The following is a 26965-nucleotide window of genomic DNA, read 5'->3' on the forward strand; positions in this document are numbered from 1 at the left end:
CACTCAAGGCACCTCATTTTGATTTCGCAAGTGACAACGGTGTACCAGCTCTAATGCCATGGCGAAAGTTTGAGCAAAACATGCTAACTGTTCTGTCTTTGGCTGCACAGACGAGCACTGAACACTGTTTAGAGTCCCAGCCTCAGAGGAGACAACAGAGCAGCGGATTTATTGATTTATTTCGTCTACTGTATATCGCTGCTGCCACACAGATCTAAAATAAACCTGCGATTTATTTCCCAGCTGTTTACCTTCACAGACATAACCGACTGTTTTTGTAACTCGTGTGTTTTTAACGTAAACTTGTGTGAATGAGAACTTAGTTTAGTCCTCACATGCTGTGACAGCCGCTTTCTGTCCGTGTGCTTCGGATGTGTGCTCTCAGAAAACCTTATATCTGAAGTTTAAACTCATATGGTTTAAAACGCATGATTTCAGCGCGATAAACATGATAATCAGAAACAAAACAGATGTTTTTAGCAGATACCAGCTGTATTGGCGCAGCTCTATTCTGGAAAAGGAGGCAGGGAGCAGCAGCTCATTTGCATTTAAAGACACAGGCCCGAAAAACAGCTTGTTTCTGCTTCCACTCAAAATAGGCATTTTCAAAATGACATAATAAATTATCTGTGGGGTATTTTGAGCTGAAACTTCACAGACACATTCTGGGGACACCAGAGACTTATATTACATATTGTAAAAAGGGGCATAATATGTCTCCTTTAATATTAACACATTTTTCTAGAAAAAAATGTCCATGACCTTAGATCAACAAACTTCTTAGCAACAAACCAGCTGGTTAAACTGGTATTTGGATGGAAACCAGCTTTGTTTAAACCACATTTTCCAACAAACTTTACATTATATGACTTTTCCGAGTCTGGAAACCACCTTTTGAAAATTCCCTAACACTTTTGGGTTTTTACTGACGGTGGGAATCCTGTTAATTGAGATTAATTAGGCACCTGACCTCAATTTGTGTCCCGTGCGTCTACTTAAACTCCTACAGTGCATTTTCCCAACCGGCTAAGCGAAAAATGGCTACATATGGTAACCAGACAGTCGATAACTATCTTTACTCTTCTTACAACCCTTATTCCTACAAATACCCCAAGTTCAAGGGCTGGAGACAGAAAGCTTACTTCGCCAACTACGGTGAAGGTGAGACCTACTACGATAATTACCACAGGGCGCAGCTGAAGTCCATCTTGTCTCAGATCAACCCCAACCTCACCCCGCGTCTGAGGAAAGCCAACACCAAAGACGTGGGGATCCAGGTCAACCCGAAGACCGACACGTCCATCCAGTGCTCCCTGGGCCCGCGGACGCTTCTCGCCCGGGAGCGTGATGCCCTGCGACAGCGGCGACAGGAGGTCCAGACCCCGGGGAGCCCCATCAGCGGCGGCGTCCGCTTCCCGCGCACTCAAGCCGTTTACTCTCCAGTCGAGTCCAGGAGGCTAGTGTCCCTCTTCAGGGAGGAGGGGGAGGAGAAGGACACGGAGGCTGAGGCCCCTGAGACGGTGGACAGCGCAGTGAAAGTGGAGAGTGCTGAGAAAGACGAGCGCAAAGAGGGCGAGGAGAGCGTGAAGGAATCACTTAGTCCCGAGAAAAATGAAAACAAACAGACGGAAACAAATGAGAACAGAAACGAGCCAGAGAAAACCGGACAATTAGAAGCCAAATCCAAGGCTCGCGTGAGGTTCCAGGTGAGAAATTTTAGGATCAATTTAATTATTTAGAAGTGTAGGTAAAATGACTGAGTTATTAGTGTATTAACTTGTTTTAATGCAGTTTTTGGAGCAGAAGTATGGTTACTATCATTGCAAAGACTGCAACCTACGCTGGGAAAGTGCTTATGTGTGGTGTGTCCAAGGCACAAACAAGGTAGGCCTAATAGATGGGTTATGAAGATTACTACGTGTAGTACATGTTTAAGTGGTTTGAATTTGCAGTGTTGGCATACCTAACTATTACTAACTTTTTATTTATTTATTTTTTTTTAAAGGTGTATTTCAAGCAGTTTTGCAGAACATGTCAGAAATCATTCAACCCATACCGGGTTGAGGACATAACCTGTCAGGTAAACCTATAGAAGTTCGCAACCAGATGTCGTGAGGCCATCTATGGGACCTCTGCAAACTTTAAAGATGACTTTCAATAGAAAAAAAAAAAATCCCAATATATATAACATTTAAACTTACCCAACTTTAATCTGCCAACTGTCCTCTTTATTCTCTCTCAAGAACATTGGTCTCAAAACGTAAACTAGGAGAGTCAGTGGTTTACAAGCAGCTCTGTCTTTTAATTATTACTTGCAGATCCATTTATTCACTGTACTTTTTGCATTAACTAAAATTAGAAAATGTCATTTCAGACTTGTAAGAAGACTCGCTGTACATGTTCTGTAACATCACGTCATGTGGACCCCAAAAGACCTCACCGACAGGATCTGTGCGGCCGCTGCAAAGGCAAGCGTCTCTCCTGTGACAGCACCTTCAGCTTCAAATACATCATCTAGCACCTCGGTCCGTTGCGGTCAGGCTTGGTGGTTGCCCAGCTGGATTGTCCACCTCAGTCTCTGTACCCTCACTGCTCAAAGACTGTGGTGGGGATCCATCAGTCACTACGGTCTCATTTGTTTTTGTTTTGCTTTAATTTGTACTTGCAGTAACTGTAGGTGCCAATTCTGAAAAATGAAAATAAAAATGGCAATTACTAGCACATCTAGAGTTTTCCATTTCTTCACTCTGCAGCAGGGTGAAGTGACTGGCTGACTTAATTTGTACAATTTTATAAGCATTTGTGTCTACAAATCTAGCAGACTGGGTTTGATGGTTTTGACTCGGGCTGTCCAAACTCTGTCCTGGAGTCTAGCTCCAACTTGCTTCAATACCTGCATGGAAGTTTCTAGTATGCCTTGTAAAACCTTGAATATCTGGTTCAGGTGTTTATAGGGGTTGAAGCGCAGGATTGGAGCCCGTTTTAATTTCAAAACAGCTTTGAGGGATGCATATCACAAATGTTTGTTAAAGATTAAGAGCAAAACAATTCTGCAAATATACTGACCGTTGAGAAGAGTTAAATGTGATGACAGGGTGTCTTGCCCTATGTGTCCTTGACTTGCAACGTTTTCTTTTGCACTGTACTTAGTCACCTCTTCAGATTAGCACAATGACTCCTTTTGTTCACTTAAGGCTTTTGGAACTTTAAGGATACATACTTGAAAAATGCGACTAACCTGTAAAAATCATGCGATTCTATAATCCGTTACACATTTAGTCAAATTTGTGACTTGTGTTGTCAGTGACAGATTCAGGTTGTTTGGTTTACTTAGTGGGTAAGTTATATGATGCTGTACACTTTAAGGTCCATTTACAATAGTTTAAGCATCACAGTAACTTCAAATTAATGCAAGACCAGTCAGTTGAGTATTTATGCACTAAAAGGGGTTGTTACTTGGATGAAACGATTTGCGCCAAAGTTTTACACTGTCTGCACCACACATTCCAAACGACAGCTGTAATAACACGGGAGTGATATTGTGGGAATTACTTTCAGAACGGGTTAGGTTCTGGTCAGCTTTGGCAGAAAATCCTTAACCACACCAACTATTGAGAGGAGTGCAAAAATAAAACCCCGCCCTCTATTCAATATTCCGTTTTAGTTATAAATGTCACCATACTGAAATAAAGTTAGCAACTTCCAGCTCAGGCCGACTTTAATATAAAAGACCAGTGATGCTGGGGAAGTGAACGCATATTGAATCAACATCTACTGCTGATAACTGGATATCTACAATAAAACATTGAGATTTGTTAACCATCAGGAAATGAAGAGACAAAGACAGCGTGGCTTATAATCAGGTTTTTATTTAACAGTACAGGGAAAAGCAGATAAATCCGATGACAAAGACAAACCGGAGAGAAATGCAAAAGGGGGAGAAAGAAAAGGGGGAAAAAAATGGGATAATGCACCTCTAGATAAAAACTATATTTTTCCAGGTAAATATATCCATTGAATAAAGAACAGCATTCAAAATGTACCAAACAAGCAACAGAAGAGATCTCCCAGAGGAATGAATACAGTGAACGTTTTATTTCTCAATGTGCCATGACAGATTAAACGCCCCCCCCTCCCTATGTTTGCGGTTAACGCTTTCAGGACACTGCTTTGTCTATTGGAGTTCGGCAAGAGAAGCGCAGAGCCTTACGTCGCAGAGCCCACAAACCCTCAGTGCAGCCCTGAGTCTAGGGTTAAGACAGAGCCAACATGGACAAACACTAGCCCCAGTTTCCCCTCAGCGGGGCCTCAGTGGGGGACTTTGAGCCAACATGGAGATCACAGTGGGTATCAAGGAATGCATATGGCAAAACTCCGCCGAGAAGCTGAGCTGGTTCGTCGGGAAATATTGAAGATTAAGGTGGCGTATTATCATAAAGGAGAGGGCAGCCCGTGACTTACATACATCCCAACAGCTATTCAACTCGCTATTTTTTTTGCATTAGTCATTACCCTCTGCTGAGCTCTCTGATTGAACAGTGCATTACACAAATGTACAAGGAAAAATACTGCTTTTACACTATACATTTTCTAAAATATATACAGAGTAAAATAAGTTATTGATATTTCCATGAGTTGCAGCCAGTTCGCACTTCACCTGTGCATCTCGGTTTGTTAACGTGCATGTAAGAGAGAGAACGAGTGTGCAAATATCAGTCCATTTCAAACGCACTAGCACGCAAACGCTGGCACTCGTCCTCGCACACACACAAGAGTCTATGGTTTCCTACAGGCAGCTACTTATTTGGTTATAGATTAAGGGATTTGTAAGAGCGGCCCAGTGAAAGCTGAAAGTTCTCTCTGATGCAGGTCAATAAAGTTAAACAGATAAACCTCTCTTTATACGGAGGGTACAGCCCCCCAGCTTACAATTACATGTTAAATATCCTAACATTTACAACCTAAGACTGTTAAAAAATACATTTCTCAAAAAAATATTTGTTGCAGGCTTCTCTTTCAAGCATGCTTTTTGCGATCGACGATGCGACAGTCTCGCTGATCCACCGCGATACTCTGATTCTCACAATAATGCTCCAAATCCCATCTCTGCCCCAGTGCATAGTGGGGCAGATGGATGCGGATCACTCTAAAAGGACACCGCCTAGAGGTCATAGGTCATTCCGCCAAAAAGCTTAAAATTTAGCATCATTATCGCCCAGTGTCCCTCCTAATGGTTCTTGACCAGTCCTGTTCTTCGTACTTTTTCTGACACCTGGAGAAGTTAAACTACTGGAGAAAGGGGGAAGGAAAAACGTGGTACGTGCATAATAGTTCCGAGTAACTCATATCCACACATTCTTTAGCCCTTTGAGGTGAAGTCTATGTGAAAAATCTCCAAACCCGCCGCCCCGGAGGAAGAGAGTGGAGTTCGTGAAGCTCTCACAGTCCAGTGCTGAGGACTGTGTTTTGCGTGTCGATTTGCGTCTGGATGTGGGCCGTGGGGGTCGGGGACAGGATGCGCGTCTGGTGGGTGTGCGGGTGCGTGGCAGCCTGGCAGAGAGCTTCGCGGATCTGAAGGTTGAGCTCCATGAGGCGCGCGCTGGCCTGAGAAAGATCCCTGCTGGGGCCCACCACGGCCAAACAGCCCGTTTGACCCAGAGTCTGGTGCCTGAAGTAAATGTGCAGCAACGTCTGCACCGCATCATCCCTCTCGCTGCCAAATATGTCATTAGGCCACAGGCACCTGAGGGAATGGAGGGAATAGGAACATATCAGATTTAGGCAAAAGAGATCTACATAGATCCTAACTAGACGTGATGTGATGCATGTTTCCAGTGACAAGCAATTTGTCTGTCAATTCTGAAATCGGCCAATCAGAATTTATATAGGGCCAGATTTACTAAAAGGTTGTGCCAGTGCAAATCGTCTTTAAAATATTACTGTCAGGATTTACTAAAAACGCGCCATGAAGAATTAGTGCTGAAAAGGTGTGGACAGTTATTTTTGCACCTGACCTTATTGAATATGCATTTGTAGGAGTTTCCCTTTCAGATGCAAAATTTATGGGATGAGAGAATTTAAATGAATCACAAGTGATTTACTAACGTTTGCGCTCGTCAAATTACCGGTATTTGTGCCATTATTTAACGCCCAAAAAAAGCACGTCTTAAACTATTTTGCACTTGAAATGGCTGCATTTGTTATTGCTAGGAGAAGGCACCGCAGAGAACAGAGAGCGCGTTGTAGAAGGGAGAGGATTTTTTCCACTCATATTAAAGGGTTAGTTCACCCCAAAATGAATATTCTGTCATTAATTACTCACCTTCATGTTGTTCTAAACCCATGTTGTTCTACCCATGTTTCTTTGGTGCAAAGAAAACAAAAATAACAATTTATTCAACAATTCTTCTCCCCCGAGTTATGTCCTCCGCCATTTTGGAGAGTACCCAAGAACATAATGTAATCAGCGGTGTTTACGTTGGGGGGGAAAGCGCGCACATGAACGTAATCAGCGTTTTTTACAGCGTTTTTACTTTCTTAGGGGAAAGCGTGCATATGCATTGTGATACTCTCCAAAATGGCGGAAGACGGTAACTCAGGGGAGAAGAATTGTTGAATAAAGTCATTAATTTTGTTTTCTTTACGCACAAAAATATTCTCGTAGCTTCGCAAAACTGAACCACTGATTTTACCGATGTCCTTGCTACCTTTCTGGACCTGGGAACATTACAGTTGTTGTTGCTGTCTATGGAGGGTCAGAGAACTCAATTTTCATTTTCAGGTGAACTTTGGAATGCCAGAAGAACACATTATCCGAATCCGAACATATCCTTACGCTAATTTGCGCTGCGCTTGGTAGATTGCGTTGGTCATTATGGAAATGAGATGTTGCGACTGTGTTCTTTAATTTGTTTGTTGTCAGTAAATCACCCGCAGAAATTTCCACGCCCATCTGCACGGTTTTGCAATTGCGCTCTCGGGCTAATTTGCCCGGTTTAGTAACACTTTAGTAAAACTTAATGTAAAATACACACAAAATAATATGTAGAATGAGAATTTTTTTTGGGAAGGTCCTTGAGATGGGATTTGAACTCGGGACACTCGTAGCGCAACATGTCGGCACACTGCCCACAAGGCTATCGGGCGCTGACGTAGAATTAGATTTTGGACTAATGAGGTTATAATGTGGGTGAAGCTACGTAAAACCACAGGAAGTGACTGACAATATGGTGCATAGCCTGCCACGTCTGGTTAGGATGAAAAACTAGGAGTTTAAAAGAGTTTCTTGATACTGTACTGCTTAGTGCCAATTATATGAGAGCATATAAATGTTTATATAATTATTATTAAAGTTGTCACGTCATAATAATTCGACCTTCTAGTGAAACAACAGACTTTGGCAGACTGGTGATGCATGTTGAACTTCACCAATCATTTAGTCGCTTGAACTCCGCCCCCTTTCTTAGAATCACCTGAAAGCTCACATTCAGATCTGCCTCTATCCAATCAACAACTGATGGATTGAAGCAAGTCCACGCCTACATTTTTTTTCCTGTTATGATAGTCTGCTACACTCGGATGTACGACAATATTTCAGCTTCATCGCAACGTTAAAGTCACCATGAAATCAAAATAGACAACTCCTATTTTTAGTGAAATTTTGTGGTGTTATAATTTATTTGTACAATATTATTGACATTATTTTTTATTAATAGTACTAAGATCGTAGCAACTGGCAAATGACAACGATCCAAGTCCCACCTTACATATAAATTTTTTTTGGTCCGATAAGCCATTTAATTTGGATATGGTTTCACTGCGACTTCAAAGCTTAGTTATCGTACCTGAAGGCTTTAACTTGAGCGATGGCTGTGCTGAAGTCCCGTGCTCTAAGGCTCTCGATGAGTGAGTGGATGGCTGTCTCTGTGCTTGACTGGTCCACTTCAAACTCGCCCACTCCCTCCTGTCCATCACCTACTGACTCCGCCTCCTTCAGACAGCTCTCTAATATGGCCAGCTCCTCTGACATGTTAGTCACCTGAGAAACACACAAGCACCATGATATTTTAAATCAACATTTAGTCAATATTCTCACAACTCTGACTAAACCACTCATGAAAAATTACCAACTTGCCAGAACACAATCAATCAGTAGAAAAAATCATTAAAGCGCACCATAGTCATATCATATTAAGCATAAACATATTGAAAATTGAAATTGATATTCCTTAGGCAATGCGTATTAGCTCAAAACCAGGTCGTCCCAAGCTAAATATATGAGAGCTGTTATATGATTTCTACATAACAGAGGTCGCTGAGGTCTGTGTGTGTATGTGTGCAGTCTATAAAGTCTAAGTGAGTTAGTATCGATGCGCGATAAGCTGAACGGCTTTGCTCTGGTCTGTGTTAAGCATATCAGTCTCTCTCAGTGAGCATAATGAAGTGACGCTGCACTAAGATCATTATGTGAAGTCAGACCTTTATATGTGTCCATACTGGCACACATTAGCAGAAACTAACATGAAATCCAGAGAGAAAACTGACCATCTTCTGTCTATATGTGTGTGCTGTCAGAGCATCTTGCTGGCTTCATATTAAGCACAATGTTTGTGGCACTCGAAAAAAAACAAACAAACTTATTTCTAGCACAATTTTACATAAGAAAAAAAATTTAAGGGACAATTTAGCCAAAAATTATAATTTAAGGATTTAGTAACCCTCAAGATGTTTGTTCATCTTAGAAACACAAATGTAGATATTTTAATGAAACCTGAGAGATTTGTCGCTGCATTGAAAATCAGTGCAAACAAAACTTTGACGCTTTAAATTAAAAAGTTCATAAAGACAGTATAAAAGAATTCCATTCTTATTTCAATAAATTCAAGTCTTCTAAAGAGACTTGACAGCATTATATGATGAAGAGATTTAATTGAGGCTTTTATTCACATATAAACATTGATGAACACACATACATAGAGCACATCAAATATGGTAAACAGATGACTCGAATGTATGTGCTTGACATGACAACCAATGAGGTTTGTTCTCACACATCAAGCAAGCATGGTTGGGCTTTCGTTTACCATATTTGATATATTCTATGTATGTGCGTTGATCTATCAGGTTTCATTAAAAATATTTTCATTTGTGTTTTGAAGATGAATAGAAGTTTTGTGGGTTTGGAACAACTTGAAGGTGAGTAAATGACTATTTTCATTTTTGGGTGAACCAACACTTTAAAAATGGTACAGACAAACACAGCAATGTATCCTGTGTGAACAACAAATAATTAAGGATTCAAGCAGAAACAAACCTCTGCCTCTCTCTTGATGGTGTCCACTCTGCTGATGAGTTTGCAGTAGGCCTGAAAGAGCAGCAGGAGCTGGAAATGTAGCTTATACAGCCGTCGACACAACTCCAGCTCCTAAAGAATCAAACAGAAAGAGAAAGAAAGAACACGACACCATCACCTTAACATCTTTAGTTTTAGTCATCTGCACAGTCAGCAGCAAAACTGCGTAATCAGATGAACGGACGGCAAGATGAACGAACAAATGGAGGGATAGACGGATGGATGAACATCCTGGCTTTGAGACGGAGAGAAGGGTTAGCAAGGTAACACCCTGGTCAATCACTTTGTAAAACGTGGACAACGTATGATTCCCTTATCAGAACGAAAAAGTCAGAACCGAATTGCGTTATCCAAATATGTCAAGAGTGAGCAGAGGGGGCAGCATGGCAAGGAACGAGGAATCTAAGCTACTTTTCTCTTCCGTCCTCCGCTCAGATGTCTATGGACACACTCCAATCACACACTGAATGCATATGTGTCAAATTTCTAGAAGCATTAAAAACACTAATAACCCATTAGCAAATTAGCAAAGTCAACACTGTAAGTATGCAGAACTCATTTAAGCCATTAAATAATGAAGTTCATTAATGAAGCATGTAGTGATGATATATGAATGATCATGAATTAGTGGTGTTAAGAGATCAGATGTAGGGGTTGTTCTGAATTCTGATTGGTTGTGCTGATGTATCAGTGAAGAACAGATGAATGTTCAGTGTGCGTGGCTGAATCGAAAAGGATTGTGACAGGCTCTAAAATATGATAAACCACTTACTGCTAGCATTTCCATTTGCTAAGCATGAAGGACAGCAGGTCACAAAAAGAGGAAACAGGAAATGAGAGAAAGACCAAAAATTAGTGTGCTGATAACACCCCAAGAACACCGTAAGAAAGAGATAGAGAGAAATATTGCAGTCTGTTGGTAATTAACAATGACAAAAATATTGCAGTCACATGCAATGCATTCTGTTTTCCTCAGTTTCATGTACACTCTAACATTTGTAACATTGCTAAATATATGCAAAATAGATAGAAAAGGGAAATTAAAGAGAGTGAGAGAGGTTGAGATAAATGCAAGTTTCGGTAAGAAAGAAAAATATCAACTGTGGCATCACAAAACTGCAAAAGCGCTTAACATCACAGAGAAAATAAAAGTGCTGTTTGCTGGGACAGCAGTGACTAGGATGAATAAAGGAGTAAGACATGGAGAGCATAAAGGTCATTTAGCCTCTACCATAAGAGATGGGTTGACAAAGAAACAGTGCATACTCCAATCTTCAGTGTCACATGATTTTTCAGAAATCATTCTAATAATTAAAAATAAGAAAAAGAAGCATATTACAAACACAATAGAACAAATAAATATGAAATAAACTGAATTTTTTCAGCTACAGTAGAATAGGTTTATTTAACATGTAGTAAGAAATATTACAGAAATTGATTAAAGTGTATAAATAACACACTAATCTTCACTGTATCAACCAAACATGAACTGATTCTTATTAAAGATTCAAAAGTGATTCAGTCAAGTGCAGTGAATGATTAACATTAATAATGACACAGCAGCAGGTAAATTAGACTGCTGCCCCTTTAAGACTAACTGCACAGACCCAATATATTGATACACATCTGGTTTTTATTACTAGCGCACTTTTGTTTTTTTTTATTAATTTTTTGGAGAAATCCTACTAAATTGTGAGGATAAGAGATGTGCAGAACTTGAAATTAACGACAGACATTAAAATTCTGCAGAAATCTGCGGTGAGTTCAGGAGCATCGATTCTGTGTGGGCCTGGCTATAAGTAACAGAACGATCAGCTGCCCTTGAATCACCTCTGCTTACATTCATACACAGGTTCTTACATTCTTCTTTATCTCTCAGAGATGAATAGAATTGTTTAAAGCACAAATGTTCATATCTGTCTGCTCAAACAGAAACATGCAGTGGGGTAAGTGTGTGGAAGTGTTTTTTTTTTTTCTACCTGAGCTTGAGTGTTGGGTCGCTGGTTACTGTCTTTATCACCGAAGGTCTTTCTGCAGTTATCCAACCACTGCAAGGGAAGCAGAAATGATACACCTTATTAAACAAAAAGCAAAAAAGTGCAGGTGGAAATTTCTGATGCTGTGAATATGAGCAAAGACAGATGACCTTTCTGTGAGTGCGAAACAGAAATACAGGGAGAGACGAACAGTGCGTATGGGAGTGTGCGTGAGGTAAATTTAATAAGAGTCTGCTACTTAGCAAATTAAAGAGGGTCTGTTTAAGCACAGTGGGGGTCGGCACATAATGCTCTAGAGGCAGTGCCTGTGTCTCATCCAATTACTGTCCTCTAGTCATCCACTATCCCATCTGCCCCCCTCTACTCCCCTTCCTGAGCCTGTCCACCCAGCTAAATGATTTAGGGTCTCCGTGAGGCTATTCTTAGTGACCGTGCATGAAGAGAAATTGGCTGCTGTAGATTCTAGATGGGTGCTAACGGAAGCTAACGCTAGCTAAATCAACTCATGACCTTATATGATTTAGTAGCCCACAATAACTGCAAAGAGACGTCAAGGAGCATTTTATGATCCTGCACTGTCAGCTTATTCTCCTCTGCGGTCTCTCCTCCATTGCATAACCTCAACATCACCCTTTAAAGATGGGTTTAAAGACGAAACCTTAACTAACAGACTGCACAGGAAATTCCCATTTTGTTTATGGGTATAGCTGAAAATCATTGTACTGTTTCTGCCTTAATGGAAAAAAAGTTTTTTTTGTTATTTTATTATTGCATTAGATTTAAAGAAAGATTTTCTGTGAGTAACTTAAATTTGGGTTTGTTCCCTACTCAATGATATCATATGGCTTCGAAATACTTGAAATAAAGCACACAATTTGGAAACAGCAGTATTATACACTTAGTATCTGACCTGTTCGGCTGCTTCTCTCTTGCTGTTGTAAGTGTCCAGATGCTCTTGTAACTCCAACACACTGAACTTCAGAGTCTCCAAGAGCCCACAGGAAACCAGCTAAAACACACACAGTTTAACAGTTTACTAAATATACCAACATGTTATATTATTGCATACTATCACACTGATATAATCTTTGTAAACAGGCAAGTGTAACTATACAACTAAATGTAATTTTCAGGTGTGAGGTGCAGAGGAAGTGTACACTCACAGTTTCAGCATCAAGTAGGACTGTAGGGCACTGGGAGCAGGAGGTCATGACCTCTAGAGAGCTCAGGAACTGGTTTCCCATTCGTTGGAGCCCCTCGCTAAGGAATCTTACTGAGGCATGGGTAATCGAGTCAAATTTCCTCTGAATGTGCTAAAGAGACAGGAGACAATCAGTGACTCAGTACTGCAGAAAAACACCAAGCTATGAATCAGTCAAATAACAAGCTAAGGTAAATAACACTTACACAAATTTGATTATGAAATAAAAATTTAATTGTGTATTTAGGATTAATAAAATGCTAGTAATTAAATTAACTGTATGGCAAGACAAAAATGCTTAAAATGGTGATTTGTGATTTGATATGCTAAACATAGCAATACTTTCTTGTGATGCATGTCAACACACTGCTGAAAATTATATGTAGACAAATAAACTAATGACAGTTAAAAGTGTTTATTAGTCCATACAGCCAAAAGTGACATAGTTTAAGAACACATGTATGTAAGTAGACCTCCATTCAAAAGTTTGGTGTTGGTAAGATTTTTTTTTTTTTATGTTTTTGAAAGAAGTCTCTTATGCTCACCAAGGTTGCATTTATTTGATAAAAGTACAGTAAAAACAGTAATATTGTGGAATATTATTAACATTTTGAATAACTTTTCTATTTCAATATTTTAAAATGTAATTTATTCTTGTGATAGGAAAGCTGAATTTTCAGCAGCCATTACTCCAGCCTTCAGTGTCACATGATCCTTCAGAAATCATTCTAATTTGTGACCCTGGACCACAAAACCAGTCATATGTGTCAATTTTTCAAAATTGAGATTTATACATCATATGAAAGCTGAATAAATAAGCATTCCATTGATGTATGGTTTGTTATATATTTGGCCGAGATACAACTATCTGAAAATCTGGAATCTGAGGGTGCAAAAAAAATCAAAATATTGAGAAAATCGCCTTTAAAGTTGTCCAAATGAAGTTCTTAGCAATGCATATTTGAGTAATAATCAAAAATTAAGTTTTAATATATTTATAGTAGGAAATTTACAAAATATCTTCATGGAACATGATCTTTACTTAATATCCTAATGATTTTTGGCATAAAAGAAAAATCGATAATTTTGACCCATACAATGTATTTTTAGCTATTGCTACAAATATACCCCAGTGACTTAAGACTGGTTTTGTGGTCCAGGGTCACATTTGCTGATTTGTTGCTCAAGAAACATTTCTTAATATTATGAATGATGAATATTTTTGTGGAAACCGTGATACAATTATTTCAGGATTCTTTGATAATTAGAGAGTTTAAAGCAACAGCATTTATCAGAAATCTTTTGTAACATTATAAATGTCTTTAGTCACTTTCCTTGCTGAATAAAAGCAATACAAAAATCTTACTAACACAAGATTCTTGAACTGCAGTGTATCTGCATGAAACTGTATATTAATATTCATATAATGTGCAGGTACAGACTCACAAACACTCTCGTTTTTACCTGGAAGAGTCGTGAGAACACATGGAAGGTGTAAACAGCACAAGACCCATCCGAGTCCGACAACATCTGGTTGACATGGCAACGCCAGGCGTCCTCCTCATCATCATAGGCTACGGGTTGGAATGCTGCCAAAATAGCCGAAAGAAAGGGCGACGGAGGTGGAGAGGCCTGCAGTTCAGGAAAGCTGTCTGCATCGCCCTCATCTTGACTGTAAACAGAGATGGAAAGAGCAAAACTCAAGACACATATAGAGACACGAGCACCAACACAAAGCGTTACATCATTCACGAAGGAAAAACGTAAACAGAGACATGCTGTACTTTCTATCAAGCTCTCCCTCCTCTCTCTCCCACTCACTGCAGATGTCCTGTGCTGCAGTGTTGTTACAGTCCAAATCTACTGCAGAGGCACAGAAAAACAACATACAGACAAACACACACTTACAGGCCTGTAGGGCCGAAGAGCTTGATGAAGCAGACCGAATAGAAGAATCTGAGACCAGTGCTGCTGAAGGATGTGGAAGACATTGCCTTCATCTTCACTAACAGCTTTTATCGTTCCCTTCACTCTCTTCCTGCTCTGATGCTTTTTTTGCCGTTCCCTCTCCGAGCTTTTCACCTCACGTGTTAGCCTAAATTCTCCCTCTGCGTTTGTGACGTTCTCTGTTTTTCCCTCTCACTCCCTCCCCCACCCGCTGCTGCGCCACACACGAGCGGTTCCCACACACGGCTACAGGCTCTCTTTCTATTCAATGGATCTCAGCCGTAGAAAGTTGCCAGGAAGAGCACAGAAAGGCCCTCATCACACAGTGCATGCGCAAAAATCTAATTAGAGCCTTTTGCTGAATCGCTGCCTATAATTTTTATTAATCGATCATGGAAGAGCCGGACACATCAGGGCTTAGGGGATGATAAATAGCACTGCAGAAGAAGTGTGTGTGTGAGAGTGCATGTATAAGAATGAATAAAGTCAGTTTGTGGAGGCACTTTCTGATGTGCTCGCGTATAGATGGCTGACCTTCAAGAGCAATGATGTTGCCAAGTATGAGATCACCATTCACAGTATTAATAAAACTCATCCTTATTATTCATGGCAGAAGATAAGAAATATGTTGAATGGTATTAAATGGTACAGTACCGACTACGAGCAAAAAAAAAAAAAAAGTCTAAAGATCCAAAGTGAACAGTGTTATGTACAGCTGTAAATGGGGTCCAAAACATTTTGTGATCTGTTCACTCAAATCACATTTGGAGGAAGTCAGAAATGAGTATGACCACAATGTATTTGCAGTGTTAATGCTAATCCGTAATGATCAGTCAAAGAAAATAATGTGTTCATAATAAAGTTTGGAAAACTCCTATATTATATACATATAAAACATAAACACATATGACTTCATACAGGTTTGCCTCACACCATGTACTGTTATGACAAAGGTAAAATAAATCTGCAGTCCATTTGAAAAATTATGTTTATGTGAAAAGTGCAAACAACAATTTATACTTTGGGTATTTACACTACCTTTCAAAAGTTTAGGGTCAAGATGATTTTTTAAAAGAAATGAATACTTATATTCAGCAAGGACGCATTAAATCGATCAAAAGTGAGAGTAAAGACATTTGTAATGTTACAAACGAGTTCTGTTTCAAATAAATGCTGTTCTTTGGAATCTTCCACTCATCAAATAATCCGGGGGAAAACCAGTATCATGGTTTCCTCAAAAAAAAAAAAAAGTAGTTTTGCCACCACAGATATAAATTACATTTTAAAACATTTAAATAGCAAAAAGCTATTTTAAACTGTAATAGTATTTTACAATATTACTGTTTTGACTGTATTTTTGATCAAACAAATGTCAAACAAATCTTACAAACCCCAAACTTTTGAACGGTAGTGTACATAATTCCCTTTTTAACAAACCTTTTGCCATTTGTGCTATTTTAAAGGGGTCCTATTATGCTTTTTCACTTTTTAAATTTTAGTCAGTGTGTAGTGTGTATGTTTGGGCATAAAAAAGATCTATATAGTTACAAATCTCAAAGTCCACTCCAAAGGGAGATATTTCGTTTTTAAAAAATCCCTTTTCAAGAACTACAACGAACGGCTCGTTTGGACTACAGTGTTGTTTTCCGGGCTTTGTGATATCAAAAAGCGGCTCATTAGAATATCATTAAAAATAATTCCCGCCTACAGAACTTCGAATGGTTGGGGGGTGGGGAGGGGCGAGGTTGTGGTTAAGAAAACCAAGAAGAAGAGCTGCTGTGCTGTAGCCTCAAATTTTCGACATGTCTAGAACAATTCTTAAAAGTACAACATGACGTAGCTGGCGCTGCCGGTGTGCCTACACTCAGAAAATAATGTATTTGAATTTTAAAGACGTGGCGCGACGCTGCGCTTCTCGTCCGGTGCGCGACCGCCTGAAACGTTGTTTTTTTCACCTCGGGTGCCCAAACGTCTTTGTTTGGGCTTCCGAAAGCGGATGATGTCAGGAAATCTTACAAGTACAACATGACGTTAGCTGGCGCTGCCGGTGTGCCTACACTCAGAAAAGAATGTATTTGAATTTTAAAGACGTGGCGCGACGCTGCGCTTCTCGTCCGGTGCGCGACCGCCTGAAACGTTAAGGCGGACCTTCATCAAAGCCGGAACTAAGCGAGCCGTTTGTGCCAGCCTGGGGAGAAAGGTATTTTAATAATGTAAATTATGTGAAAAATAATGCGATTTTCGAACCACCAAGCATGAGAGCATGTTCTAGTACACCCCCAAAACAAAATCAAGACTTTGTAAAAGAGCATAATAGGACCCCTTTAATTCTACTACTCTCAAAACGTTGTGAGTGGCCTAGAGAGCATATTAGGCGACCAAAGTTGTTACAAATAATAGGGAATTAAAGGCATCTGGGCAGCCTTTAACTGAGTGCAGGGCTCGCAAAATCGCTAGCCCGACGTCCCGGGGCTATTGTGTTTTCCAGTTGGGCTACCAAAATGTTTCACCACCCTGCCCGACGGGCTATCTTGAACAGTGATATAAAATTCCTTCCTTGATTTGCGTTGTTCACTAGCTTGCACGTATTTCTAAGTCTTGCTGATTTAAACATTCAAGTGTTTTAAACCATTCACGCGCATTCGGAGCTGCGCGCACTCATTCAAAGCACGCACAGAGAGCCGCGTTTCAGACAATGCGCGTACACAGAATCGATTCCTCTTTCACATATCCTTGCATCTGAATGAACACACACACAAAATTCTCTCAAAATAACTGTCTCGGCAAGTATTCTCGTATTTAAACCATTCATGCGCATGAAGAATTCAGTTCGGTGCTCGCCTCGCGCGCACACGCTCACAGCGGAGCAGAGCAGCGTTTCAGGCAGAGCACGAACACAGAATTGATTCCTCTTTCGCTTGAACGGACACATACACGCAAAATTATCTCAAAATAACTATCTCGGCAAGTATTTTCATGTCTTGAATGTAAACAGTGGAGAAAGAAATGGCACGTGCATCATTATATTGGATCCGTGCATTAGGTCTTAAAGGGGCAGCAGCCTATAAATACCTGCTGTTTAAGCGCCACCTGCTGTCAGAGAGTGACATTTGCGTCTCATTCAGCCCATCTGCTGTTTTTGTTTCGTTCAGATGTTTTATGTAGTATCACAAAGCTAAAGTCAGACCATTTTGTTTTTGTTTCAAATTTCATCATTTTACCATCTAAATAACATGTATGCAGCATCTTACCTGCTGTCAGAGAGTGACATTTGCGTCTCATTTAGCCCCTCTGCTGTTTTTGTTTCATTCAGATTTTTATGTAGTATCACAAAGCTAAAGTCAGACCATTTTGTTTTTGTTTCAAATTTCATAATTTTACCATCTAAATAACATGTATGCAGCATCTTTGTCTGGATCGTGATTAAAATACACAGGCAAAACCTTAGTTTACTTGCATGGAGATATTTATTTGTATTATTTATTTATTTGATTTGGGATTTGTTTTAAAATTTCAAGTTAGTATATTGGTTGACATGTTCAGCTTCACAAAGTAATGTGCAGCCTTTTTGGTCTTAGAAATAACAAAAGGACACTTCAAAAAAAAATCTGTCTTAAATCTAATTTTGTTCAAAAAGAAATTGTGAGAGAATTGTATTGTGAAATCAGTATCGTGAATCAGATCACATCGTGAGTTGAGTAAATCATTACATCCCTATATGCTACTAGTTTTTGCTGTGGTATCGAAGTAGTAAATTGTTCTTTAAATAATAAGTGTTACTTAAATAATAAAGAACCATATTTTTTTTGCTCATCTGAAAAATGATCCGATCTGTGACTTAAAATGTGATATGATAATGTAATATAATCCGAGCCGTGAGATTTGTGATCCCGTTGCACCCCTATTCTCTTGACTTGTTATTTGAAGAAAAAATACAATATCTTTTATTCTGGCTAGTTAAATTCATTTTTGGAACAGAGCCATGACTGATGAACTTTCAACCCTGTGAATGATTACTACAGAAATCACAGACCAACCTGGACATGCCGAAAAAATCCGCCTCTTCTTCCTCGCACCTATCATCTAGCTCTTTCAGAGCCAGTGTCACGTCCTCCTCACATACTGAATCGGGGGCCGAGTCCAGAGCAAGGGGCAGAACAGTCTCCTCCTCACACATGGAGTCCAAGGTGGAGTCTATGACAGGGGGTGGCAGCACCGGCTCATCATCAAAGAGGGATCCAGGCAGGCTGTCCACAGCTGGTGGCGGAGGGGGCGCTGGGTCCAGGTCGTCGGTGGGGTCCTGGGAGTCAGATAAGTCACAGAGCTCAGGGGGGTCTGAGGGTAAAGGAGGAGCACTGCCAAACCCCGTATCCTCACTGACACTGCTGCTCAATTCATCTGCAGCAGTTACACTGGCATCCTGTGAACATGACATTAAATGGAAGTCAGGACTGGGGCAAAGAGGGCAACATGTATTTTGGGGGACAATACTACCTCTTCTGAGTGCTTTATACTGTAATAGTAACACACAAAAACTGAATCTTTCAATTATCTTGTGTGCACTAAGCACAACACTCCAGAACTGTTGCTGTAGAAACTGTATTTATTTTTACTGAAATAGAAAGGACTATTTATTTGGGTCCACATTCAGGCTAGGTGGTGAACATTACACACTTAGAGTGAACATCCCCAAGGGACTCTTAATCACCGCCACTCACAAAATGGCCTTGCTATACGCGTTCGGTGCTTCTATTATGAGAGGAAAAATCAATCATGGTATGGGGCTAATCTTTCACCATTGACTTACGATGCAAATGTGACCAGCTGAGGACTAAACCTGTGACATCAGAGGATCTATATTAAATGGACCACTGTATTTCCATTCATAAATCACATAAATGCACTGAGCTAAATAGTGGCTGACTATTAAATCAATCAAAATCATGGAGAAACATCTTTACCCTGAGCCTCACATGGATACTTACACAAGTCAATATTCATGTATTCTCGCTTGTGCTTTGCAGGTTTGCAGGTATGTTAGATATCACAGCATTTAATTTAAAAATAGTAAATAACATGCTGCAATTAAAGTTTTTATATATTTTACATAAAATGTACCATATGAACTTGGGCTCTGTAAAAAAGTATTGCTTCAGACACAGCCAAACGTATGCCGATTAACTGAAAATGCCAAATATTGGCAATATATTGGTCGGCCACTACTTACAATTGATTAGCTGAAGGTTCAAACTTCAACCAATCAAACAAACGATGCAATAGTTGACAATGTCACATGAGCTCAACGTCTGTTAAACTCAAGATCTTTGAGATGTACGATGGATGTTATTATTAAGTTAAATTCCAGGACACAACAGGAATGATGGTAAAACATCTCTGGGAACAAACTGTTCCATCTCACTCATGTTTTATTCAAGCATACTTTAAGGAGACAACCAAGAAAAAAAAAAACATCTAATTGAACGAACTTGAGTTTCTTTTTTTCTTCTTCTCCTCCTCTTGTCTATTTATGAGTCTAATGCATTAACAGAAGAAGGAAGGGTGGCGTGGAGCCAAAGTAGACGCGGTATTAGAGAAAGCTTTTAGGCATTCTTGGCTGTGGTGGCCAAGCAGATGAGTAAGACTATCGATGGTTTTATCTGGACTCATTACGCTAAGAGCTGAAGAATGACAGGAGAGATGCCCTTGAGCTGATATTGAGGTATGACTGGACTCAACTGGTCTTGGCTGGACTGAGTAGGTATTGATCAAAAGTTGTTCATTCATTAACATCAACAGGAGGAGTATTCTGCTATGAATTGTGACCAGGGAACATACAGTTTCATTTTGACTCAAAATCATCTGAACAGTGATGGTTCGTTGTGTGTATGAAGGTTGACCTGGGGGAACATCCTAAAAAGATCATTTTTCTAGAATAGAACTGTCATTTAAACATCAACCAAATGAACTGGGAAAAAAAATCAGTTATCAGCAGTTAGTTAAGTTACAGTGTTAGTAACATGGCTGGCTAAAGCCTGTTAGCGGTCTTTAATGTTCTCTCAGTCGGGCTGTGCCTTTGTTTTACTTGATAACTACTGCATGCTCTTTAATTTAAAGGGATAGTTCTCCAAAAAATGTGTTGCCACTTATTCACCCTTATGCCGTTCCAAAAGGCATGACACTGAAACAAACAGTACGTGGTCACTGCTTTCATTCTATGGAAAAAATCAGCATGAACTTTCTTCAAAATTTCCTTATTTTGTGTTCCACTGAAAAAAACCCACCCTCATGTTTGGGGATTCTGCCTTTCAAATCTCATAGAATGGTGGGTTTTCACTAATACTCACGATGAGGTTGCAGGTCCATGGATAGAAGTGAGTAGTCTTCGTCAGAGCCTAAAGCGTGTTAACGTCTGTGTTTTTCAACCTTTCTGAGACCAAATTTGAGGTAGTTCTAGCACAGCAGGCCTGAGGTGTATGTTTGTCTTTGATAATCTCTCCCCCAATCAAAAATCAAGCAGGCAAGCAAGCCCCACCCTCATAGCAGTCAATCATTATCTATTGACAAGCACCCCATAAAGCAACACCCAGTGAGAGGAAAAGAGAACATCAGCCAGTATTCTGGCAGAGGAAACAGATAGAGCCCAGTATTCAAAATGCAACACTTTCCGGAAACACTTTAGCAGCAAAGTCGGCATTAAAAGCTTGACATTTACATTTTTGGATGATTTAGGGAAATTGATAGGTGAGAAAACAGCACCAATTGACCCCACAAGAGAGCAAAAAGCAAATGGCTAAATAGCACCCGTGCACCACAATTTATTGAGACTCCTGATTGATCCCACCTCAGGCAGCTGGCTGCTATTGCTGTCAGAGTGGGCGGTCTCAGGGGTGGGGCTGTCTGGGCGGGGCAGCGGTGGGGTGGGCGTGGCCTCTTCTGTCAGGACACTACTGGAGGACTCTGGCGACTGCTGAAGGGAGTCCATATGATTGGATATGGCGTCATCGGTCGCTGAATCACTATTAAGCTGTGTAAAAAAGAAAAATGAATCAGTATTTATCAAAAAATGAAGCATAATGTATCTGCTGTAGAATTCTCTGCCCTAAAGTAAGTGTTATGCTGCATGCACATATAACGGATCAATGAAAAAGAGTTCTGTACTTCTTAATATTTAATTCGTCTTTCATCATGACAACATGCGACATGCCAGAAAAATAGTTTGAGCCTGGCAAGACCAATTACATTTCAACTTTCAGTCTTGTTCAAGCAGTGTAGGAAGAAAGAGACAAAAACAGGAAAAGGAAAATGACTTTCACTCAGCAGCATTTAAACAACCGGTTTTCTTAAGCTCTGCTTAATATCATGCCCCATAGCAAGCAGAAGGGTGTAAAAACTTATTGGAGGTTTGAAATGTTAAAAAAAAAAGTTTACGTGTAAACATTCATGCAGAAAATCTATTAGAATCCATTTAAGTAATGAGAAGGCCCACAAGGAATATGCTGTTTTTTTTTCTTTGCATATTTCGTTGATTTTGAGGGAATAAACATGTTAAAATTAGTTCAATTAATGTCTGAAAAAAACTACATGATGTGCAGTCTGGACGAGTCAATGCTAGTTGTTGAAACTAATTTCGCGTAAAATTACATAATGCAAGATGGGCACAGACCCTGATTAATTGACTTGTGTTTCTATGTGAGTTTATTGTATTCAGAATGAGTTGAAAGAATGATAGTTAGTAATCTTTAGCCGGCAAGTGTACGATGCCTCTTGATTTTGAGGGAATAAACATGTTAAAATGAGTTCAATTAATGTCTGAAAAAAACTACATGATGTGCAGTCTGGACGATTCAATGCTAGTTGTTGAAACTAATTTCGCGTAAAATTACATAATGCAAGATGGGCACAGACCCTGATTAATTGACTTGTGTTTCTATGTGAGTTTATTGTATTCAGAATGAGTTGAAAGAATGATAGTTAGTAATCTTTAGCCGGCAAGTGTACGATGCCTCTTCTTGTTTTAAGCTAAAAGTATAATCAAATTATACAAATAATTAATAAACACACAAGACATATACATTTATGAATAATTAATGTTTCAATTTAGTGGAATTCTGCAGAGTTGTGTGCGTGTGCAGATTCTGTGTGGGCCTCTAAATGAGATCATGCTGTCAAGGGTCCAAACAACTATGGCAAAGTTAGTATAAGAATGCAAAACCACTACAATTTATTAAAGTTACACTTGCTAATAAAAAAAGACAGAAAAACGGGTCCCCATCACCATACTTACCCAAAACAAATAATGAAACAAAATGGAATTAAGGGTCAAAGAAAGGTACTAAGGTACTTTGGAGGTACTTTGGAGTACTAAAAATGAATAGTTGGCTTGGCAGCAGGGAGAAGTGCGGAGGGCACTTGTCTAAAGACACTGGAAGTGCGGGTTATGCAGAAAGCAAGCGTCTAACCCCACCTAGATAGGCCGTGGCAGCGTCTAAGCCCAATTTGGCGCACAGACACACCATGCCGGTGCCCCCTGTGTGGAGGGGGCCCAGAGGAGAGGGGACTTACTAGGTTGGAGCGGGTGAGAATCTGGCTAGCACTCAGTACCTCCTCCTCAGATGACTCATCGGTGTCCTCTGGCTGGATGAGACCGGGTGTGCTGCCGCAATACTGGCAGTCCTGCAGAGACGGGGTGTCACCTTTTTCAATGCTGTCCAGAGAGCGACGCCTCACACCCCAGTTGAAGTTGTCCATGCTCTCCCCCTGCAGGTGGAACAGTAGAAAGCCAATAAGAGCAAAGCCCTTCAACTTTTAACTGCAAGCTGTGTGAATTATAGAGAAAATAAAGGATAAGAAATAAAATGAATACACTATACAAATCACGACACAATACACACAACCACAGAGCACAGTGGGGTGGGTGAACATGGAAAACAACACAAAAAATGACCAATTAATATTCTAAATCCTATATTCAAAATGTATATTCTATTTTGAATTAAAATTGTTCATTTGCAACATCCATGTACTTGTGAAACTCATTAGCTACAAGTATAAAAACAAACCCACTTAATTTCTGAATGGGCAAATTTTCTAATGAATGATGAAGCCAATCAATTATAGAACAAAACACGAACTTTTCCCTGAACACTGTTTAAAACTTACCTGAAGCTCCTGAACGCAAAAGAGGAAAAAAAGATAAAAAAGAGTGTTAGGGAGAGTTAAGACAGAGATAATGTGGAGACACACAAACGGACACAGGTGATGTCAGAGAAATACAAACACACATAGACTCTCTCTTTGTTAATGATGAAACATGAATCAGTTCTGATATGCTTACAAGAAAAGACTTTGAGGATTGTTTGTTAATTATCAAAATATGTGGCAACATGCCAAGAGCATCAGTGCTCACCTCTCCATCCTCCAACTCAACATCCAGGAAGTCAAAGTCCTTGAAGACACCAAACTGCTGTTCACTTCCTGCATCTTCTGCTTGCACTTCCTCCTCCCGTGTCACTTCCTCTACAGTGGGGATCAGACTGGTCTGTTGGTCACCTGCATCTAAATCCTCATTTGAAGAGAACACCACCTACAGAAAAGAGGTGTAATTAGCCATTGCTAAAACTATGCAAGCTGATAATGTTATGAATACAAGGAGGAAAACTTACAGAGGGGTTTTTAGGCATGCCAGACTCTGGACCGCACAGAGACAGGACGTTCATCAGTTTCTCCCGTGTTCTTCTCTGGAAGTAGATAACAACAAATATCACCATTAAAATAAGAGTTAAAATAAAAAAGCAATTAAAGCTGCAGTTGGTTAATTAAGAATTGACAGATTTTCATAATGGTTGACAATACCTGTGAGAGCTGTGGCCTCTTCCAGCTGACTGGCACCAGCCCATTTGAATTGGAGCTAGAGGAAGTAGAGGAGGTGCTTCTTGTCACGGCAATTACCTGCGGTTTTCCATTACGCCCCACTGCACTTCGCTGGTCTCCATACTTGTGACCTATAATAGGTGTCTGTGGGTCAAATGTTAAAAACAATGTGAAAAAAGCTACAATGATGAGTTTATAAAAAAGTTTTGAAACTACAATAGATATACATAAGCCTTCAAAAATTTGGGGTTGGTAAGATTTTGTTCATGTTTCTGAAAAAAAGAGACTCAAAAATACAGTAAAACAGTAATAATGTTAAATATTTGTATAATTTCTGTTTTCTACTTTAATATATATTAAAATGTAATTTATTCCTGTGATGCAAAGCCACTACTCCAGTCTTTAGTGTGACATTATCCTTTGAAATCATTCTAATATGCTGAATTGCTGCTCAAGAAACATTGCCTATTTGTATAAATGTTTTCATATTTTTGTGGAAAGTGATATTTATTTTTCACTATTTGATAACCAGAAACGTCAAAATAACAGCATTTATTTGAAATAGAGATCCTTTGAAACATTACTGTCACTTTTGATTCATTTAATGCATCCTTGCTGAATAAAAGTATTAATTTCATAAAAAAAAAAAATCGTACTGATATCAAACTTCTGAACAATAAACAAAATAAAAGTGACTGAAGACAGAGAAGATGTCAGGCCAAGCACCTCTGAGATGTCAAAGTGGAAGTCCAGCGTTTTTCCTGGCAGTTCTTTAGATGAGTTGTTGAATATGCGAGTAAAAGCGATCTCCGGGGAGCCGGTGGACTCCATGCTGTAGGAGCGCTGCACCTCATCAGGAACCACCAGACTCGCAGAGCGGGACACCACTAACTTCAGAATGTTCTGGGCCTCCTTCCAGTACGGGCTCTGTAGCAACGCACAGACACAACAAACAACAAAACACTTGAGCCATTTTTCACCATACCTCCCTTGCTGAATAAAAGTATTAATTTCATTAAAAAAAAAAATAAAAAAAAAAATCGTACTGATATCAAACTTCTGAACAATAAACAAAATAAAAGTGACTGAAGACAGAGAAGATGGCAGGCCAAGCACCTCTGAGATGTCAAAGTGGAAGTCCAGCGTTTTTCCTGGCAGTTCTTTAGATGAGTTGTTGAATATGCGAGTAAAAGCGATCTCCGGGGAGCCGGTGGACTCCATGCTGTAGGAGCGCTGCACCTCATCAGGAACCACCAGACTCGCAGAGCGGGACACCACTAACTTCAGAATGTTCTGGGCCTCCTTCCAGTACGGGCTCTGTAGCAACGCACAGACACAACAAACAACAAAACACTTGAGCCATTTTTCACCATACCTCCCCTCTTTTTTCCTGATTTAACCTTGAGGGACTCACGAGATGAAAAGCTTCAATAAAGACCACAGAGGAGGAAAGTGATTATGCAGCTTATAGTTCCTCAAAAGTGCTTCACAAAGCAAACAGCTCCCAGGCCTTTCATACAGACAAATACATACTACAGCAAAGTCCACTGTCCATTACTACAAACACACCCACAGGCAATGGAGAACAGATGAAGGAATTCAAATACACATGGAATGCTCTGTCTTCACAATCTCTTGAAATGGGACAGGCATACTAAAATAAATCATTGGAGGGACTGATTTCTGAGTGTTGACAACAGAAAGAGTAAGCTGTACACAGACCTGTACATATTTGCCAATGATCTTCATGATTTCCAAATTGAACTGTTTGACAGGAGCAGCAGACAGATCAATGTGACTCAGTAGACTGTAGATGATCTGTAGCAAAGACTGCTGCAAGCTGTTCAGGCCCTTCTCCAATAGCTGAAACAGAAGAGGTCAAAAGGCAAGAGATTATATATATATATATATACACACACACTTCAGCACCAAGTTATATGACAGAAAAATGTGGCTTGAGACATCATCATTCTGTTGCAATCTTGTTAAGTGTGCAAATACATACATTTATTTTATTGCTGCTGTATTATTTAATTTATTGCTGTCTGAAAAACTCTAAAAACTCCGATATTTTTATTGAATCCAACTGTACGAGCTAATGTATGTCAATCAAATTCCTCTATTCAAATTTACCTCAGCTAGGTATGTGACCAGGTTAAAGGTGATTTCAGAGAAGGAGTCGTGCAAGTAGCGGCACACCACGTTGATCCAGTTGGTGCTGTCTCTCGAGTAACTGTGCGTTGAGTACAAGCTCATCATGTGTGCCAGGTTGGCCAGTGTGGCTGACTTTTCTTCAGCACACACTTTGGCGATCCGATCAGCAGTCTCCTTACAGAACCCTGTGGGGTTGTCAAAGTGCTGGACCAGGTGTGGCAGCAGGCACAGGATATTCAGAGGAAAACCTGACAGGAAATAGGTTCAGAAAATAAATATATGGATACATCCTAAATGACTGAAACAGATATTAATATTGAACCATGGGCGCACCTGCTAGCTGTGAGGGGTCTATGAGTGTGTGTCGGGACACAGTGATGAGTTTACTGAGGAGGGGAATCGTGAGCTCTTGTGTTGCAGCTGAAGTGAACCCCTTCAGGAAGA

General features: G+C 39.9%; 2 protein-coding genes across 12 annotated transcripts in view; one reads left to right on the top strand and one right to left on the bottom strand.

Annotated features, from left to right (window-relative positions):
* The first annotated feature begins 1001 nt into the window (after positions 1-1001).
* On the top strand, positions 1002-2721 carry zar1 (zygote arrest 1). Its single transcript, XM_016480038.1, has 4 exons — positions 1002-1706; positions 1792-1884; positions 2006-2080; positions 2375-2721. Exons 1-4 carry the CDS (start codon positions 1038-1040, stop codon positions 2516-2518), a joined length of 981 nt encoding a protein of 326 aa, XP_016335524.1. The 5' UTR covers positions 1002-1037; the 3' UTR covers positions 2519-2721.
* Positions 2722-3849: 1128 nt separating this feature from the next.
* Positions 3850-26965, bottom strand: part of LOC107683942 (protein furry homolog-like) — a 122650-nt gene continuing 99534 nt past the window's right edge. For 5 of the 11 annotated variants that reach the window (XM_016480032.1, XM_016480029.1, XM_016480024.1 and 2 more), the window contains 19 exons: positions 26855-26965; positions 26501-26769; positions 26090-26230; positions 25484-25684; positions 24350-24511; positions 24160-24234; positions 23904-24080; positions 23657-23665; positions 23060-23254; positions 21339-21521; positions 18535-18917; positions 14015-14222; positions 12513-12662; positions 12260-12358; positions 11332-11400; positions 10125-10142; positions 9314-9424; positions 7845-8038; positions 3850-5743 (listed from right to left, as the gene is read on the bottom strand). In XM_016480032.1, coding sequence (XP_016335518.1) covers positions 5440-5743; positions 7845-8038; positions 9314-9424; positions 10125-10142; positions 11332-11400; positions 12260-12358; positions 12513-12662; positions 14015-14222; positions 18535-18917; positions 21339-21521; positions 23060-23254; positions 23657-23665; positions 23904-24080; positions 24160-24234; positions 24350-24511; positions 25484-25684; positions 26090-26230; positions 26501-26769; positions 26855-26965 — 3059 coding nt within the window. In that variant the 3' untranslated portion in view covers positions 3850-5439. The remainder of the gene's footprint in view (positions 5744-7844; positions 8039-9313; positions 9425-10124; positions 10143-11331; positions 11401-12259; positions 12359-12512; positions 12663-14014; positions 14223-18534; positions 18918-21338; positions 21522-23059; positions 23255-23656; positions 23666-23903; positions 24081-24159; positions 24235-24349; positions 24512-25483; positions 25685-26089; positions 26231-26500; positions 26770-26854) is intronic. The other 6 variants (XM_016480034.1, XM_016480025.1, XM_016480027.1 and 3 more) reach the window with 4 other exon arrangements.

This window comes from Sinocyclocheilus anshuiensis, unplaced genomic scaffold (assembly GCF_001515605.1).
Source record: "Sinocyclocheilus anshuiensis isolate Anshui unplaced genomic scaffold, SAMN03320099.WGS_v1.1 scaffold637, whole genome shotgun sequence".
NCBI classification, from domain to species: domain Eukaryota; kingdom Metazoa; phylum Chordata; class Actinopteri; order Cypriniformes; family Cyprinidae; genus Sinocyclocheilus; species Sinocyclocheilus anshuiensis.

Coding starts and splice junctions, on each gene's coding strand:
- zar1 (XM_016480038.1), top strand. CDS start 1,038: ATGGCTACATATGGTAACCAGACAGTCGATAACTATCTTTACTCTTCT. Junction 1,885..2,005: donor GTGTCCAAGGCACAAACAAG/GTAGGCCTAATA, acceptor TTTTTTTTAAAG/GTGTATTTCAAGCAGTTTTG. Junction 2,081..2,374: donor TTGAGGACATAACCTGTCAG/GTAAACCTATAG, acceptor ATGTCATTTCAG/ACTTGTAAGAAGACTCGCTG.